General features: G+C 37.6%; 1 protein-coding gene across 2 annotated transcripts in view; it reads right to left on the reverse strand.

The window, feature by feature from the left end:
* Positions 1-21,249, reverse strand: part of c1qtnf12 (C1q and TNF related 12) — a 40,062-nt gene that overhangs the window by 14,444 nt on the left and 4,369 nt on the right. The window contains exon 2 of one of the 2 annotated variants that reach the window (XM_066690926.1): positions 2,941-3,045. The exons of the other annotated variant lie outside the window; for it this stretch is intronic. Within the exon in view, the coding sequence (XP_066547023.1) occupies positions 2,941-3,045 (105 nt within the window). The remainder of the gene's footprint in view (positions 1-2,940; positions 3,046-21,249) is intronic. 2 annotated transcript variants of the gene reach the window in all.

A 21,249-nucleotide genomic window follows, 5' to 3' on the forward strand; every position in this document is an offset into this window, starting at 1 on the left:
GATGCCTTGTACTGTATTTTTGCACTTTGTTTTGCACTTATGTTGTAAGTCGCCCTGGATAAGGGCTTCTGCCAAGAAAAAAAAAAATAAATAATAATAATAATAATAATAATAATAATAATAATAATAATAATAATAATAATAATAATAAGAGGTTTTCACATACCCTAACTCTTAATTACACATTTTCATCCATTATTTTGTTCCTAAAGACATAGAATATATGGATATTTAAGAAAAGACTGGCTTTGATTCAATAAACTATCATGGTAAAACTAAGGATATTCTTTATTTATCATTGGGGTTCAACCAAGCCCCTCATAAAAATATAATGCAGTCTAATTGTACTGAATGAAACACATGTAAGACCGATGCTTGTGTCTGAAGAGCTTGTGGCGAATGTGCTCTTCTGACTTTGTTCATGGTAACCTAGCTGTGTTGCTAAGATAGGTACTTGTGTTGCTATTTAACGTCATTTTGTGACATTAAAATACAAATAAAGTAGAATAACAGTTTCGTTCAGCAGATCCTTTCAAAAAGCACAATTCATCCTCAAAAGTACAGTAGCTACATAACGGTCTCACGATGCCGCCAGCCACGCAGTTCCCCCTGATCGCTGAGCAATATAGTGCATGAGTTTCAACTGCCATTCCTGGCCTGAACCCTCCAGGAGTCCAGAGTACAGGACTGTGGCAAACCACAGACATCTGGATTCTGGGTTTTCTCGAGTGGGAGCCACTTCCATAATGGGCCCTCAATGAATTGCCTCACAAGACCTCATTATACCCAGTGACCTCATTTTCTTCTAGCATGAAAAGATTCCATAGCAATTAATTCAGCAAGAACAGACAGCAGACTGTCGACTCTCTCTGCTTCTACTTGCATCATCTTTGGAACCTTTTCAACACATCTCTCTTCACAAAATCTGCTTTCTCTCTGGTTCAGACTCCCCAATAGATGATGATAGATGCATTTCAGTGGCCTTATGACCCCCTCGCACGCCTCCCTGTTCCTCACACTCTGCTCTGTTAGAGGTTTATCATCATTATTAAAAGACAGTCATGTGTTTTATGGATCCCATCATGAAAACAAAAGCTGCTGAAAAGTCTTTCTAGCCACTCCATGAAGCCTTCATTAACAAGATTGAACAGAATAGAATGTATGAGTGGAATTTATGAATGCCATCCAAATGGGTGGAGATTCCCCAGATAAGTGAATAAGAAATTGTCTGAACCCAGTGTTCCTCCAACAGCAGGTTTCATCACTGGCTGCTTGAGACCTTGGACAAGATTTAAACTGCTGTGCTTGACGTGAATAAAAAGCTCAAATTCCTAAAGAAGAAATGCATTTAACTTTGAGCCAAGCAGGACGAGACATTAAGAAAGTTATCATAAACTTAAGAGAACATCAGTGTGACAATGTTAACCCTGGTTCACTCTTAGACTGGACAGCCCTGACGTCTGGATGATTGCAGTGGGGGGGCACCAGTTTCATGTGTGATGTATTCCAGCACAACAACTCTAATCTGATATGAATTAAAAACTAAAAGTTACAGGAGAATCAAGCAATGGCAGAATCAATTACATGTTCATTGGATATGATGTACTTATTCTGCTGCTCACATCACATCACCTAACACTCACATACTTTAAAATCCTCTTCTCTCTTGTTCCACTTATTCTGATCCCTCTAACTCCATTACCCTCGATTCCATGGACAGTTTCTCTCATCTCAGCCATGGGACGCTGTAGGTCTCTCAGGGTTGGCATTGGCCTCCTTGGCTTCTCTGATCAATGCCCTTCTTACCCGGCTGCTCAGTGTGGGAGGACCACTGCTCTCAGCAGATGCCGGGTGGTACCTTCCAACAACTTTGTTTTGAAAGTACCTTGGTCTTCATAGTACAAGCTTTACTTTGAAAACCCTACCCAATTCTGGGACCTTTTAATCTGTAATCATGTGAACAGTTTTAATGCGCACAGATGGACTTCATTCAACTTATTGTGTGAAAATCTGATTACAACTGAGCTTATTTAGGAGTGACATAGCAGTACTTATATACTTATATAGGGGTCAATACTTATTTAATTAAGACTTTGTTGATAAAAACATAGTCAAGGTAGCAGCAATACAGGAAATAATACTGTTTGAAAATACAGTATTCAGGACTGGACAGACACCAGGAAACTAAATATCATGTAAACAAGTGTAGGCAGAGTGCGAATTATACAATGACAAACAGGGGGTCAGCAAAAATTTTGAGAGCGGGCGGGGGGGGGTTGGGTTGATGGTCATAGACTGTAAGAGCCGAGGGGGGGCGGGTGACGGTCAAAAACTGTGAGAGCCAGGGGAAAGGCGGGTGACCGTCAGAAATCGTGAGAGCGGGGCACCGCTTTTTGTGTTAGGATATATTCATGTTTCGACCCCTGCACCCTTCTATTACTGCATCTTTTGGGGGGTCCAAGTCTTAATTAGGAGGGTTCGACCCCCCCAATCCCCCCCGTAATTCGAACCTTGAGTGTACGTAATACATCCAAGTAACAGCAATGTACAGGAACAACACACTGACAAGTCAACTCAAACAACTACAAGCTCAGCACCCAAAAACAAACACATAAAATAAAATGGGACCCATAGTGTGTAAGGACAAACAAAGGGCTGTGAGTGTGTGGAACAATTAGCGCTAGAGAGCCGTGGAAGACGATTCCCCAGGATCCTCCAAGAAATGGCTGGATGAGATTCTAGGACCAATTTAACTATCAACCAAATCAGCAAGATGGATCAAATGGCTTTCCTCGTTTATGTTCTCCTGTTATTATTAATTGTGAACAATTAAGGGGATGTTCAGGATCAACTGAACATTGAGACCCATCAAGGATGCCATGCTGCTCCCTGTCAGAACAGTTTTGTTTGTCAAACGAAAAAATAAGAAAATTGACTTACTAGAGGCCTTTTCCTCTTTCTGCACTTCCCTGGGAAGTTGCCCACAGGTCGCTTTACAAAATCCAGCCAAGATCCATGAGGGTCCACACGGTGAATCTCCGGAAGCTATGCAGATAAAAAAATGACTATGATATATAAAGAGAGCCAAGAATGTGCCAGTAGTGTGAACAAAGCTGTGCACCCCTGTTGCAAACTAGGTGTTTTATTTGGATTGGGGCTTTCTCTCTGTACAGTTTTTTAAAGGTCCCCAATCCTGGTCTTGAAGACCTACAGTCCAAGAGGTTTTCCAGCTCTCTTTAAAGCTGATTCTAAGACATGGGAAGTGTAGTTAAAATGGTTAAACTCAGATAATGATGTTAATTGTTCACATGGGATGAAAACCCAAATACTCTATAAACCTATAGGACCAGAACTGGGAAATCTAGGATTACATTGTCTTGACATTTATTTGTTTTTTTAAGCCTTTTGCTTTATTTGGGACACTGCTTGTGAAACACCACCTAGTTTTTCAAAACTTCTCTCTTTAGTTTCTCTAATGCATGACAGACGGTGACCAATTATCAGGTATCACATATGAACATGTTGTGACAAGTGAGTTTAACATTATTATGGTTATGGATTATTGGATTAAGTATGGATATTTCTGACTGGAAATGAAGACACACATAAGCTGTTTAAAGATAAAACGTCATGTTTGTGTGATAATGAAGAAATTAAGGTTTTATTAGCACCCTGGAGTCATGTCTATACATACAATACAATTATTAAGTGATTATTATTATTCAGACATCATGTGGCTAATAATGGCTTATAGAGTTATAGTAAGATATGTGCTTTATCTTACTAACCAGATACATTTTTAATATGGAAGAACATTGTTAAAATGCAAAACTTTTTATTGTGTTTTCCTGTATGTATACATCTGCCTCCCAGGAAACGTAACACAAATATGTTTTTCATCCAGTTAATTTATTTTGTGTCTAGACTGCAACATTTTGTGTTAATTTAACAAATAAATTAATTGTATATTACTTATGATTAGAGCCCTGTGTTTTACATGACCTGGTTTAATCGGCTGTACTTCATTCCTCCGACCACAAGGAGGTCCTGTGTGTAGTCTGCTCAATTAAGCATCTCATTGATTAATAATCTCCAGATTCCTTTATTTTTATCAATAAAAATCTCTTGTTAAAATTGCATTATATGAACATCAAGTAATACAATAATGTAATACAATAACAGGGCTGGACATGAGGCATTATCTGTATTCTTCCTGCATTGTGTGTCGTGCTCCTCCGCACAGCAGGTTTACAGGCGTTTCTGAAGTAGCTGCATGTGGCGTCGCATACAGAGCTGTTACGAGCAGCAAGCACATCAATCACAGAGATACAAGAACACAACCAATGTATTCCCTTACTGGCTTAAAATATCTGCAGGATTTCCCCACTGGACTGTGGGAGCAAGAGGAAAACATGCAACGTGTAGCTGCGAAGTGCCTTCCACCATGTGTGACGTTTGAGGGAAATAGCTATAACAGTAATAGTTTTAGTGATTTCAGGATACATTTTAAGCATAAAATTGTGGTGTTAGAAGAGAAAATGTATAAAATAAAATTAGAATTTAAAGAATAATAGGCTTCTACACAATCAGCTTAATCATCATCATCATCATTATCATCATTACAAGAAGAAGCCAGTCAGCTCGTAAGCCTTACACAGGCTTTAATTTAAGCTCCAGATGGCAATAGAGTAAACTATGCAACATAATCTTCATAGTAGTAAGGAAATGTAGGCCTATATTCATCTTTACTCAATAGCTATCTTAGTTTAATCTGGGAAATGTCCATATGTTATAAATTCCCAAGTAATCCTCTATAACAGTTCTGTTGCAGATGGCTCCACATACACACTCTTCTATGTTGGAAAGTCACTAAGAAAACACTTATTTGGAAGCTAATTTCCGGACTCCAATACCAAGGCATGGTTCCCTCATTCAAGGCTACAAATAAAATATGGCATTTGTGCACCAAACCTTCAATTCAAATTAATGATAAACAATTCCATCACTGAGGCATAAGAAATAACATCTACCAAAAGAAAACTGTCAACTTGGTGGATGGTTCTGTCCAGGAGGAAAAACAGTAAAACTCTTATTTAATATGATTAAAAAATATGATTTGATATTATTGTTCTTTTAGGAGTGGTAATTGGAAGATGCATCTGACATTTTTAATTTAAATCTCTTTCCTTGACTACACATCACTATGATTACATAAAACCAGTGATTCATACTTTCTCCTTAACTAGTGTTGGAAATTCTTGCCTAAAGATAATTTTAAATGTTGCCAGACATCAGAACAGGTTACAGTATGTACCTCTCTTATAGGAAGGCAAAGGGCTTATTATATGCTGCGTTGCTTTGCTATCCTTTGCCAAATCATGCTGTCACTTTTTGATGTCTCCCCAGAATTTAGTTTTTTCAATGCCACCATGAAATATATTTTCTGAAGGGCTTCTCTCATGTACCATTTCAAACAGTCATCTGTCTTTCCCCAGTGAGGTCTGTTAAGAGTAATTGGGATCACGCTAATATCTTTGTGACACATTATGGAACAGTTATTTGTATTTTCATCACATATTTTTGCATTGGTATCTAGGACATTACATAAGAACATAAGAAGAACATAAGAAAGTGTCCAGTTGAGAGGAGCCCATTCGCCCCATCGTGCTCGTTTGGTGTCGATTAATAACTAAGTGATCCAAGGATCCTATCCAGTCTGTTTTTGAATGTTCCCAAATTGTCTCTTCAGCCACATCGCTGGGGAGTTTGTTCAGATTGTGACGCCTCACTGTGTGAAGACGTGTCTCCTGTTTTCTGTCTCGAATGCCTTGAAGCCCAATTTCCATTTGTGTCCCCGGGTGCGTGTGTCCCTGCTGATCTGAAAAACCTCCTCTGGTTTGATGTGGTCGATGCCTTTCATGATTTTGAAGACTTGGATCAAGTCCCCACGTAGTCTCCTCTGTTCCAGGGTGAAAAGGTTCAGTTCCTCAGTCTCTCAGTAGGACATTCCCTTCAGACCTGGAATAAGTCTGGTTGCTCTCCTCTGAACTGCCTCTAGAGCAGCGATATCTTTCTTGAAGTGTGAAGCCCAGAACTGTACACAGTATCCAGATGAGCTCTAACTAGTGCATTGTACAGTCTGAATATTACTGTTAGAGTAAGCGGCCTATAAATCATTTCCTTCATTTATTTTAGTACCTCCTCCTCATTCATCCTGATCTCTCTTAGGGTTTGACTGGACTGATTGTTAACCTGTGGCGTGTTATCTGTATTTTCTTTTGTAAAAACCTCTGTGAAATACTCATTTAGAATATTTGCCACAGCTTGAACATTACTGCCCTCCTAGGGGTCTTTCTCATGCGTTACTTCATCTAGTTCTGTTCCTCCCATAGTGTAATTATAGTGGACATTTTTGTTACCTGCATGTAATACCTTGCAGTTGTCCACATTGAATTTCATTTGCCAGGTGTCGGCCCACAACTGAGTCCCTTCGAATAGCCTGAGCTGCCAAGATTGTATCTGCTGAAGCACCTATTTTAGTATCATCTGCAAATTTGACAAGTTTGCTTACTATCCCAGAGTCCAGATCATTAATATAGATTAGAGAAAGCACAGGCCCTAGTACTGATCCATGTGGAAATCCACTAACAACCTCACTCCAGTTAGAAGCAACTCCTCTAATCGAGACCCTCTGTTTCCTATACATCAACCAGTTCATAATCCATCTACTTACATTACCCTGAATGCCTACAGCTTTCAATTGGAGGATCAGTCTTTGGTGTGGAACCTTATCAAAAGCTTTCTGAAAATCTAAGTATATCATATCATATGCTTTCACATGATTTACAGCTGCAGCTGCATGTTCAAAAAATTCTAATAAATTAGTAAGACATTATCTGCCTCGTCTAAACCCATGTTGACTATCTCCAGGAATATGGTTTTCATTAAGATGCTGCTCTATTTTCTGTCTAATCATTTTTTCCAACATTTTGCAGGTGATGCAGGTGAGACTGATTGGTCTGTAATTTCCTGGCTCAGTTTTGTCCCCTTTCTTGTGGATTGGTATGACATCCAGTCAGTTGGCACATCCCCTGTTCTAAGTGTCATTTGGAATATTTGAGTTAGCGGCCTATAAATAATTTCCCTCATTTCTTTAAGTACTGTTGGAAATATCCCATCTGGCCCAGGTGATTTGTTTGTTTTTAATTCTGCTAGTCCCTTTAGTACCTCCTCCTCATTTATCCTGATCTCTTAGGGTTTGACTGGACTGATTGTCAACCTGTGGCATGTTATCCATTTTTTCTTTTGTAAAAACCTCTGTGAAATACTCATTTAGAACATTACATCTTGATCATTTTCCAAGAAACTTCCATTTTTGCCCTTTATCTGTTTCACTTCCTCATTTTATTGACCGCTTGCTGTTGTAATATTGAAAAAAGTTATTTGCATTAGTTTTAGCTCCAAGAGCTATGTTTCTTTCAATTTCCCTCTTTGCTTTCCTGATCCCTTTCTTAAGATCTCTTTGCAGCTCAACCTTATTCTTTGTATTTTGTTTCATCTCCATCCCTTTTGTATGCTCTATGCAACATTTTCTTTCTCTTGATATTTTTTTGCATACCTCTATTAAACCATTTTGGCCAGTGGTTGTTGGTCCTCAATTTGCTACGTTTTGGTAGAAATTTCTCCTGAGCCTCAAGTAGTATATTCTTAAAATATACCCATCCATTTTCAACAGACTCTGTATCTGGTGTGCTCCAGTCTACCTCTTCTAAGTGCCGTCTCATGCCTTCAAGGCTTGCATTTGTAAAATTGTAGACCATTGTTTTAGACTTGGACCTTGTTTTTTGAAAGAATGCCTCAAAGCTAACCATATTGTGATCACAATTTGCCATTGGTTCTCTAACTATTGTCCCCCTGACTCTATCTTGGTCATTTGAAAAGATCAAGTCAATGCATGCAGTCTCCCTGGTTGGTTCCCTGACAAATTGAGTTAGAAAGCAGTCATTTACCATCTCAACCATTTCTATGTCTGTTTCTGTCGTCCCAACTGGGCTTTCCCAGTCCCCCATTATATGTTTTTTATATATATTATATTATTTTATGAGTTGGGTGGTCTGTAACATACTCCTACCACTAATCATCTTGTTCCTTATACTCCTGGCATTGAGGTACAAACATTTCAGGACTTTCCTACCAGCGGGTTCCCTTGGTTTTCTTTCATTAGAGGAACATCTCCCATTGTCAGAGCTCCCTGCCACCCTGGTCCCTAGTTTAAAAGATTCTCAATTAATTGCACATACGCTCTCACTTCCCTGTTTAGGGATAATAGGGTGACTATATAAAAGGCTTTTACACTCTCTCTCCTTGCCCTGTGGAGAACCCCAAGATTTTGTGTTATTTCATTCACATTGTCAATTTCAAGCCAGATTAAACTCACCTCTACTTGAGATCAGAATTGTCTCAACAGAACAGAAAAACTAACTGAGATTGGAGAGTATGCCCAATGTGATAGCAGGCTGGGGAGAACTTAGGGTTCAGTCAACCCAAATAACACATTTTGTTTTTACAATGTTCTGTGAGGTTTTACATTGGTTATATTTTGGTTTTGGCCAATATGACATTAGAAAAAATGTATTGTATACTAAGATACATCATTAAGCATTGGTAGACAGCTATGCTGTTCCAAATGGCATTACACATCTGAAAGCGTAAAGTCTGTTAAGAACAATACTTCCATTTGGAGTAAAACATAGTTATGTAGAATGTTTTCAGATTCCTGCAATATGTTCTGGAAGCATTTATTCTAGTTTCCTCCGATAATGAATCCATATCTTTATTGTAACATTAAGCCTCAACCTGGGCAAGATTCCATATATATTCCTGATGACGTCCAAGGTACTATTCATGCATTAATTAGTTAATAAATTATCAATAACAGCTTCTTACGGAACAGAGTAATGGTGAGCTGGAACCTAAACAGTCTTAGAGAAAATGCTTTTAATACATTAGAAAGTTGTTTGTATATTGAGAGATTACCACTGCCTCAAAATCACAGAAAGGGCTTTGGAACTCTTGCAACAGATTTCTGGGGAATATAACACTTCTGCATATAACGCTTTAAATGCAGAATGATGTCTACATGTACTTGCTTGAAAAATGCACAAGATAGTTTTAAGTAGGTGTTAATGTAGGAACAGTTTCTGTTCAAAGGCCTTAATACTGTGGCATAGTTGGAAAATGAGTTGCCCTCTTCCCTGTAACTGCAAATTCAAATAATTATGTTGACTAAGAAAGCTAGATTCAAACAGCAGTTTAAAAATCACCCCCTTCTCTTCTATGGACTGTTTGACTTTACTCAGCCTCTTAAGAAAAACAAAAGCCGCGCTGTTTCAGATACATCAGTGCTCTTATGCAGAGCAACTGAAAACAGACAAATCTTGTGCTCTTTTACACATCTCTTCAGAAAAGCCATACAACATGTCTTTGATTTGATCTTTCACTATTATTTTTACAATTATAATTTGCAGATAGGCATGTTGCATAAATTTCTTCAAAGTTAAACAACCCACACCTACTTCTCTAAAGCTTTCTTCAGTGTACACAATATCATTCACAGGTATAGTATAAACTCATGACTGGCATAACTTCAGGAAGAACCAATAAGAATCTGGGACTTCAACAGTAAATCTTCATCCATAAAAATGTTCTTAGTTGTAGCCATCTTGGCACTACAAACTTGATTTGAAAAATGTTGTCGCCTGCAGTTACCCAGAGGCTAACATAAAATCAGCACCTTTGAAAAAGAATGAGAAACCTAACAGCATGAGAACCACACACCCCCAGCTTTTATTTAATCTAAATGATTTATATGGTTTTGAAACGTTATGGTATAACAATATAGGTGTTTTGCACAGTCTGTACTGTTTAGCCAATACAAATATGTGATTATACCTGTACACTAAACGTCTGTTTGCATGTTATCATGTCTGTGTACCCAACACAGTTGCCACAGATTCTCCCAACATATGACACCTGCTTGCACCCTGCAAACTTAATATCTTTAATAAAATAAACCATAAGTTTTACCAGGAATCTAGAAAGCTGACACTCAGTACTTGTGTGGCTGTCCTGACTTAACCTGTTCCTGATTTTTTCTTTTGATCTTGGTCAGCTTAAAGTGCTTTTCCCACCTTTCCTCTGCAAGGATTGCTGACAGCGACATTTTAAAACATGCTTCCCACAGTTCTTCACTAATTGACACTAATTGTAAATCTCGCTAAGGGTGCATCTCATCTAATTTAAATAAATGGTGCCACTGATGTACATCTCAACCCCAATTGTGTGGCTTTTTGCAGAAACACCCAGAATTAGGGTTAGGGATCATGTGCTCAACACTCAGATGATGTTCATGAGGTTTTGATATTTTAATCCTGTGATATTCATATTCATGAGAATTCACACCCCTGGCTGGCCCTGGGTATTTGACAAATAGCTCGTAGATCTGGACACTGTAGATCTCCAATAATGATAAAAGGTTTCAGACACAAACTTGTGTGTTGTACCTGTATATAATACAATTTAATACAATAAAAAGGAAATAATCTAAGAAAAAAAACAATATAACATAATAACCCACCAAAACGTAGCATAGTATGAACACCTCTAATTGTATCATCAAGAACAAGGAGTCTGATGCCAAATCAGGCTGTATGTCTTTTTCTGGCTCCAACGAACATATTGCTCATGTTTCATCCTGCAGTTTGTCATATCAAACTTAGCTCTACACCGTGTAACACATTTACAGTGTGATTCCATTATGTTGGTGATTTAATTTACTATTATCATAATAACAATCGTGTCACAATCGTGCAGTTTTACACTTTCACACCTTTCACTGACTCTCTGAAAGCTACGTTCAGTAGGGACAGTAAAACTTAAATCAAAACAAATGTGTGAATCCGACCCCAGCTCTTCCCAGATGTCGAGGGGTTGTGGTTGAGATAGACAGTGAGATAGTGGCATGCCATGGAGGTGAGCTCTTCGGACTGGAATTTGTTTAGATATAGACATAGCTGACTAAGTTGCAAAACTAACATACATGTTTCTTCACATTGTTCCTTTCAATCAGCAACACAGTAACCCTTTAGGTTACTTTTCTTTTTTCCCTGGGTGCATTTTGTCCTTATACTAACTTCAATAGCAACTAACTACCAGCAACCTGAATATCAATCCCCTGCAATTTGGTTCAATTTGTATGATGTCGGATGGATGGCTGGTCTATATGGATCAAATCATTTGAGCCCATTATGTCTTTTCAATGTTTTAATCATGGGAAATCAATGGCTAATTAAGTTCAAAATCAACCAATTTATTAAACCCACACCACTAAATTAATATGAAAGTATTATAAAATAACATGTGATTTGTATTCCTGATTTCCTGAGAAAAAAGAACAAAATACAGAGAATGAAGAATCGAGGGCTTCATTAAATAAAAAAACTTGCTTTCTGTTAACGTGAGAAGGTGCAGGGGGGGGGAACAAAATGAAAATAATTTGCTTCCCCAGAGACTTCGCTTGATCTTTTTCCAGGGGGAACCAGAAAAGAAAGAGATCTTATTATGGAGTTGACGCAACCATGACCTTTGAATTATTGGTCAATGCAGACGAGAGAAAAGAACAAAAAAAACTTTCACCGTCTTCCAGTTGTGTACCTGGGTTTGTGTGATGCAGTCCGCTTCGCTAGGCTTGCATCAGTCTTCCTGCTTTGCACTATAGTAGGTTTATACGGGCATCTTATTAAAGACATGTGTAACATGTAACGTACAGTTAATCAACCTGAGCACTCACCGGTCACCAGCACGGAGCCGTGGTGAAATAAACAGTGGGGATCCTATATGGGATATATGGCCAAAGAGGAGCCACACAGTGAGAGTCAGGGGTCTCAAAGTGTGCTAAAGGGCCGTGTTGGCAGATGTGGGTAGTGACCCCGTACACATCAAGTAATGGAAAAAGAATACCTTGAAAACAATGTAACCTTTTATGACGGAACCACCTCTTCAGTCGTGTTTTAACAATACCAGGCAATAACAGTAAACTCTCAGCCGCAGCAGTTTTGCAGTATTAAGTCATAGTCAGTCTCTCTAGAAGGTGCTTGTTGCAGTAAAAGTGAGAACGCCCACAGCAGCAGAGCAGGCATTCTCCCTGTCAGCGCTCTGCATTGTTAGCACATGTCATTGTAATTAAATGATTAGAGTTGCACCCTTAAGATTTTAATTTGTTTTAGAAAGTCATACCCAGGCCGAACCTATTTTTTCTACCTCCTTGTTTAAACAGCAGAACATAGAATAACAACCACTAATTGACATATTTTCTCCTTAGTCTTGGTATCCAATGGAAATATGTCTCACTTGTTACATTAACACATCATGAAAAATGAACGCCTTTGGAAAGGATCTTACATAAACCTATTAAAGTGAATTCAATCTGATCTTCATAAACGCATTATATATTAGGTAAAGCACTTGTTAAAAAAAATTGAATGTAGATCCACATTTACTTTTATTTATCCACAGCCCCTTCATGCACACCTTTCTTCATGCTAATTACATTTCTATGATTTTTTTTACAGCTGCAGCACCTAAACCAGCATTGCTCATGACACCCTGCAGACCTCGCGTCAAAGGTGATTTGTAATTGCCATAAATCAAAATGTGTGCTGATTATTTTATATGTATTATGCTACAGCATTGAACTAAAGTACATGGGTGTGGTTTTATTTCAAACCATAGATCATATTCATTGGCTAATCACTGTGTTTACATCTCATGCTATTGTTGCTCTGGGACCGTCTTATTAACTAACGGTCTGCTATTTTTTGATACAGGTAGAATATTGTTGACAGACTGTTTCTGTTCTTTGTGTATTTTTTCACACATGGAGCTTAATATTTTGAGATTGTATTGGTATGTGTGGGTCTTTAATTCAGTGAGATGCATTGATGGAGACCAGGTTTTTTCTCTCTTTTCAAAAGTTAAGTACACCTTTTTTCCGTCAAGCCACTTTGTAATTTCTAATTATTTTCAGATCCTTAACAAAACCAACGTTTCACCATCTGACCAAAAGTAGCTGCTCCTCTGTGAACCTGTCCTGGTGTGACTCATGTAACGCATGGGTTTTTGTTAGTTCAGCCTAATATTCAGAACTGTGGTTTATTCCGAATACTAGTGGACTATTAGTGGCCATGTAAACACAGTAACAGTGAATAATCCCAGTCTGAGTCACTGCAGTAAATCCTTCGATTGTTTTTGTTTTTTTATTTCTCGATGCCAATTTTTAACACAGCTGCCAAATGCATTTTTCAGTTTAGCTTCCCCCACACAATCCTCTTGAACCACACTGAGCTATTGCTCAACAACGTCCTAATTCCTGGATAATATGTTCACTAAATCAGAATTATACTGCCTTTCCACTTAATACAAATTACACACACCAACATATATTTAGAACATTCTGTGTAAAGTTTTCCCTGGGCGAGGCACTCCCTGTGTGTCTAGATGTGGTTCAATCCCATAAAAACTACTGATCATCTGAGAAAATACCATTCTACACACAACTGACTGATGAATTATGCCATAACTATGATAATGTGGAAAATATCATGAGAAATGCTAAATATGGAAACAAATTATGAAAGTAAGTAACTATATTAGTTAGGTTTTTCACAAGTACTTGCCAACCAAACCAAGGTTGTTTCAGGAAGGAATGGAGAAGACAAATGTAGTAATTTGGTAGTTTTACATCCTGAAATACTGAAGAAGCTCACATTCCGGGGTTTAGACATCCGCCATTATTTGGTAAATTGTGAAAAATGCTTATGTGATAGAATCAAGACATCTGTTATACATCTTACTTATACAGTATAGCAACACGTAAAGATGCATGAATCCATCATTTTTGGTTACTATGAGTTTCCCCATTATGCACCAATAAATCTCAGCAGATGAAATGTCTAATTTATGTGCTTATTTGTTTTAGTTTAAGGGCAACTTTAAAATGCATTTCTGTCTCCTGGTGACAGTTAGTCCTATGGTCACTCTACATTTAGCTTGTTTGTTCAGGAAATGTGTCTGTATTTTTTTGCTGCTGTTTAGATTTTGGTGCAGTTATTTCTCATAGGCTGTGTCAATATGAAAAGAAGAAGTTGATTTTTAATTGTATGTCCCCAACCCCCCACTTCTAGGAACACTGACAGAATAAACATGTCTGAAATAGATAAACACATTGAGAGTGCATACCTATCTAGTAAGGACTTGTGCGAGTGAAATGAAAGCATAAACACCTGCTTCACATATAAATTAGAGCAAACAGTTTGTTAAAATGTATACTTACTGGCTTTACATTTTCATTTCTGCAGTAGATAAGACAGACTTATTTAAGAAAGAAATGAGAGAGAGGCCTCTTCGTCCATCTAGATCCTTTGGTTGACAGTAAATGAGTCTGAAGCTTGATCAATTAATTGTTCAATAATGCATGCATGCAGGACATGAAATATCCATTTAAATGGGAACACCTGGAAAACCTCTTAAGCTTTGTATTAAATTCTCTTTAACCCTAAATCTGCATCCATGTCAAGACACCTGTTTCATCTGTCTGTTGTCTGGAATGGACATCACTGTGTATCATTGCTAAATCAGTACTAGATGGATAATGACCGTCTTCATGAAAACCTAGTTTGAAACATTTGGTTCCTCATAGTGTCTCTACAGAAACATGTGATTATTGACATTGTGTTGTGTTAGTTCAAGTAAAAAAATAAGAAATATATGTAAAAAGCCAGAGTAAATCTTCTCTCAAGTCCAATTAGAAAATGGGATACACGTTTCAATGGAAATTGTTGTGCAAGTGGCAGACGCAGGTTTTCACATCAAATTGTGACTTAAGCCTAATCGGGCATACATAAGGTATGTCTACCAATCAATAAATCAATAAGAAAGACTGAATTGATGTAATTTCTCAAATCAACTGGCACCAGATACAACCCCCCAACTAGAAGGATCCCACCTTGACCACAGGACACCGACCTTGCAAGAATTTAGATCACTCACACCAGGAATGTGTGTATAATGATTATAGATACACACTTATACATTGATAGATATTTAATCATATTAGCAAACCAAAACACCAAAGAACATGGAGTCTCCCCAAACAGACACATCCAAAATGCATATTATTGTAAACACTATGTCTGTTATCAACAGGTTACAGAGAAACCCACATCAAATAAAGCAAAAATAAGATGTCAAGACTAACGTCTGTTCTTAACAGAATTACAGTAACCATCTGGACACACGTTAGTTGATTCCAAAACTAATAAAGAAAAAACTGAAACAAATCCTTGATTCCCTTTATACATAAAACAAAACAAATCATATTGCAAAAAACAAAAACAGTGTATTACACATCCAACAGATTCATCCCAAAATGTAGACAAATCAACGAATATGAAAACCCAGTAATCAGTGTCTTTGTGAAAGTGTGCCTTTGGAAAAAATACAAATACAAATAAAACACAGGACAGATCTGCTGCTCCAGCCAAAACCGAAGTCACTCCGGTAAAAAAACGCAACAGTTCAAACCCGTCAGTAAACCGGATCTGCCAGAATAGCCACCGATCTTACCTGCATTACTACAGACGGAACAAGACACAGAAGGAAAAGGCAGTCTGTACATCGGCACCACGCACACATAGACATTTCAAAATGTGTCTTCCTCCCGCTACCTGTCCACCTGCTGTCCTTTCTGCCTTCCCAAATAACCCCAAATACCCCAAACTTCCCAGCTTACGGCATCTCTCTGAAATCCGGTTTCCTCTCACCACACCACTCTGTTACTCGTCTGTCCTGAGATAACACTGTATACCATAAAATCATGTCCATTCATTGGTAGACTAGTGATTCTCTATGAATTTTGTGATATACAGCTGACTGTAACAACCATTAAGAGACCATTAAAACCAGTTTAACTATCCCGACCTAATGTAAAAAATGTGAATTCCACAATAATCTAAATGATTGCTTGCCCTGGAGATAAGGCCTATTTGTATATTAAGGGTATATAGGAAAATGTATATTTAATGACTAATGGTTCTGTAAAAATGTGCAGTGTGCAAACAGGAGCAATGCTGTGTAGGAATCCATGGCATGCAGACTCTTACTCTGTTGTGTATTTAATTCAGATGTGTGTGATTAATCAATAATAATAATGTGTGTGTGTACACTCTGATATGCCTCACTACTTCACATGTTAATGAAAACTCAGAGGCACATTGCTCTCAGGAATCAACAGTACACAGTGCTGAGAGAAATGTAAATGCATTGTTGACGCACATGTTCTCTTTGTATATCACAGGCATCTTAGTTGTTTTTGAGATATTTTTTGTAAAGCAGTGTTTACTAGCCTTAGAAATGAATGCTCACATATAGTCTGTAATATGCCTTGTTCTAGGTACACATCTGGTTTTCCTCTGCTTGTTACTAGTGCTGCCCAAAGAGATAAAGATGTTGTTGTATATGTCTATAGTGCTGCCACCTACTGCGCTGTTCAGGAAATGGGTGCTGTTGGAAGGTAGACCATGTGCTAAAAGAAGATATTTTGTTTCTTTGGTTAAGCATGTGAGTGTTACACTATTGTGGGCAAGTAACATTTACGAGAGAATTATGTTTGCATTAAAAGACTATTATAAGCCCCAAATCCACAAATATCCAATTTTATTCTGTAGTTCAATTTTTAATAATGAATCATTTGACAAAAAATACCAAAATCATTGCACATATATATCATCGTATTGAAGTAAATCCTGTCATATCTTGCTGCTACCACTGAAACATCACTTCTACTGAAGTAGATCATTTTTAAAACCAATTTAAAATAACAAAACAGACATTACATATTTTAAATAACCAAAAGAATGTTTACCACATTCAAATTGTAATGTATAGCCTTGGATCTTGTCCAATAAATACACCTAACAGCTGATAACTGCAGTTCTGTTGTCTGGCTACACAGTTGAAGTATTCAGGCTGCAGGACACATCTCACGCGCTGGGAAGAGTTCACATACGCCACAGTTGGGGGTTTAAAAGAGAGTGAGAGATACAGTTCAGACTGAATTGAAATAAATAAATGAACAGCGCATGGAACTTTAATGTATGATAAACTGCAATGAAATTCCGCATAACATAATTACTATTGTAAATATATACAGTGGTAATAATGAATAATTGTGTATAATCCATATTGCGCCATGAAACCCAAACAAATCTGACTATCTGGTAGCATTGCTAGTGTGTGGTGTATTGTCTTGTGACGATTGCTTATTAATTACATATTCTGACAGCTATGTTCTCAGAAGTAGAAATTCATGAGTAGCAGGTTATACCATTTAGAGGGTTCTGACAGTCTGAGCATTGTCATTTTATGAGCACCCTAAATTGGATTGAATATAAAACATATTATTTAAGAATATATATCATTATGATTTTCCTGTCTTTCTATTAATGGTAACTAATTATCCAGCTTTCACTACCCAGATTATTACACAATAATAGATCTATAGGAGACAGGTCAGGATTGTGTTCCAGATGGGCAACAGTGCATTAAGAAGCATGTACAAGAAAAGAAAGAAATCACACTATTGTCTAGTTGTATGTGAAGTGATTGGTATTAATTAAATTATTATGTTGAATCAAACCAGTCATTTATTCTCATAATCATTCATTAAAGCAAAATTACACCACATGCAGCTGAGGCAAAAATATTAATTTGAAGTTATAGCATGAGTAGCACATGACACGAATCGAGAAAGCTTAAAGGCTTTCCATTAATCTGGCTCAAATTTGGGTTATGCATTTAAAAGCTACCCCATAAAATATGTTTGGTATAGTACATACAGTGATTTATTTAATACTTCAGACTCCACAAGGCTTCAGTGCTGAGACTCTTCACAGCCTTCCAGTCTCAGAAAATTCACATGAAATTAAAACCTCATCCTAATCTAGTGCTTCCTTCACCCGTCTGCCTGCTGTCTGCCCCACCGTTCCTCCAGTCTCTCGTGTCTCGCAGTCGCCCTTCTCTCTGCCCACTAGTCATGCCTCCCCTCTTACTCTTGCTCCCCAGGGGCTGGAACCAAATGCCCCAGATCATCAAGACTGCCCCATCTCTCATCACCTTCCAGTCCCTCCTCATAATCCATTGGTTCAGACTGCACTTGTAGCCCCTGCCAGTTTCCATCTGTGGGCTGTGATAGCGTGCATGGCTGCTGAATCGCAATTTTATCTGCAGACACTTTGCCTTTTTGCTTTTGCCTTGCATTCATTGAAAGCCAGTGAACTCTTTGTTTTCACTGTAATGGTGCGAGTGTTTCATATTGCACTTTATAATGCTGCAAATCACCTTGGATAAAGGAGCCTACCAAAGAAAGAATGATACATAATAATCCCTTCTCAGAAACTTTAGGGGACATTAAAGAAGAGTATTGGGTAAACAGAAGGATGGATTTGTGAGTGAATGACTTGTGTCTGCAGCCTAGCAGATTACTGCAGATTACTGCAGATTACTTTTGTCTGAATTACCTTGAGTGTATCATGCCTTCTCTTCCAGGGTTCATTCTTTCTCCACTCTTGCCCCACAGTGGTGGAATTAACTGTCTGTCAGCATGTGGGTGTTTCCTTATAACACATCTATTGAGATTATACCTATAGACTCATCTTCTTTAATTGCATTCACAGTTACATGCAGATGTTTTTTAGTTTTTAGTTTTCTATGCAGATGTTGTTACTTTTGTTATGTTATATATGTAGAAAGAATATTGTTAGGGTTTGTAAGGTCTTTGATAAAGTCTTCTGCTAAACAGCTAATAATTTTAAGATATATTTCATCATTGAAAAAGGTGTTTTACAAGATGTTCAAGAGCCTGTTTTTTGTTTTAGTTTTTCTTATAAAAAAAGATAAAATGTTCAGTACAAACAGTTCTGGAAACAACTCTTGTAGTAGAATTTGTGGTGAATATAACAATAATAATAATATTCTTTACATAGATTGAAGTTTAAATAGTCTATATATTGTACAATACAATTGTTTGAAGTTTGCATTGCCTGAATAATTGAGATCAGACTACAAATTAAAAGTCAGAAGAAAATGTGCATGTTTTATCAGTTATTTAGTCCAAGGGCTGGATTAAATCAAAACTTTGACCCACCCGCTAATAGAAAACTACAAATCTGTACATTATTGCGGTTACATTTATGATTAGAAGAAAGTGGCATCTTACTAAAAATGAAGCAGCAACTAAGTACAGTTTTCTACTTTTCTATTAGCGGATGGGTCAAAAATTTTATTTAATCCCGCCACAAGTTTGCATTCCACTGTAAGAACTAGTAAAAAAGCAGTTCTATGAGCTTCCTTCTCAAACCCGTCACTGTGGAAGAAATGCTTCAGTATAGGAGCAGAGGACAGGTGGCCGCTTGTTGGAGCTGCGGTCCATGAAGCTAGTAAATCTAAAGCAAGGGAGCAGATTTGAGCAGCTGCCCCTTTTACCAGACTGACTGTCAAACCCATCAAACTGCACTTTCTCACATCTCATGTCATTTCCGATGGCATGACGAATCGCTGGGCACAAAGCCTCTGCTCCTTCTGTGGTCATTGGCCATCAACAGCGTGTTTGTGCTGTAAATAGTGGAACCCATTCCAGGGTCGGGGTGTTTTCTTTGGGACTGGAGCGCCGGGAGGCCCAGCACACACAGAGGCCTGTGACAGGACTGCACAGAGGCATTAATCACAGCTTGAGAAGGAACAGGAAAACACAGCAGAGCCCTCGGGCCACTCCGAGGCGTTACTCAAAGAGCTGGGTGTGATATCAGTCTAGACTGCTCTCAGCACAACCTTGTAAATCCTTCAGTGGTCAATGGCGAGCGCCACTGCTAGCAATAAACTTAAATGCTCTTTAATCCTTCATTTGTGTGGCCTTGTTGTGTGTATTTTGTGGCATTTGCTGAAGGTTCAAGTGAAAGCTTCACTGAAAGCATGCAGCCAGATTCTGATTCACAATGAGCCGCTCCACAGCTTTTACACAATCCAACAGACCTGCTACATATCATTATTGCCACACAGACATAATGTGCGGAATTAAGAAACTAAAATTGTGCACAACCCGGGTTCAACAAAGTCTTAAATTATATTCTTGATATCTCTGAATATCATTTAATTATTATTTAAGAAACAATATTTTTAATTAAATTATGTTTAAAAGGAAGGTTGTGAATACAGAATTACAACTGTATGTTTTACTTTGAATATGTGTGAAATGAATGACCCAGATTTTAAAAGGTTTTCCTTTTTGTCTTATTTTTCAATGGACATTGATTTATGTGTCCATTGCAAGTAAGCTACTAGACAAAATTATTAATAAATATTGTTATTAAAACATGTTTTAATGTATTCAACTATAAACATGTGATCCTGCTATAGTTCATAATGACCCAGTCCCTGTTAAACCCCAATACAGAAGTTATGCATTTCCATCTGTATTCTAGAATCCTAAAACATCACAAAAGCTCAATATTGAGATGATGTACAATTGTGCAGAGTTAGACACTGACTTTCCCACATTGTTATATTCTTAAATATCGATCTCAATAACATGGAAAACTACAAACAAAATTGCTCAAGATCTTCTTACAAGGAAAATGAGATCTCAGCTATGTTTATTTGATTGAAAAATACAAAGATACACACAAACATAAGACACACCCACAACCACACGAATGTCACTGGAGCAAACAGGCACAGCGGCAACAGCTAGAAAACACCCCAGTTATTATTGTGTATCGTTATTATATTTCTTAGCAGACACCTTTATCTAGGGTGACTTACAATTGTTACAATGTATCTCATTATTTTATACATACAATTACGAATGTATACAGCTGGGTTTGTATTGGAGCATTCTGGGTACAGTGCTTCACAAAGATGGACTCTCATATAACTGTCTATACTTCAAATGGAAGATATACTTCTTTTAAGGTATCGAAATATTCATGTTTTCTATATGTACTCTGTGTAAGCTTAATACGTGATTTCTCTACTATATGATTACAATAATGTTTTATCACATAAGTGCTTCTGTATTAAATTTAACATTTTCATAACAGAGACTTGCAAACTGAGCTGCTGTGTAACATTTATATATTT

The sequence above is a fragment of the Amia ocellicauda genome, chromosome 18 (genome assembly GCF_036373705.1).
Source record: "Amia ocellicauda isolate fAmiCal2 chromosome 18, fAmiCal2.hap1, whole genome shotgun sequence".
NCBI lineage: Eukaryota > Metazoa > Chordata > Actinopteri > Amiiformes > Amiidae > Amia > Amia ocellicauda.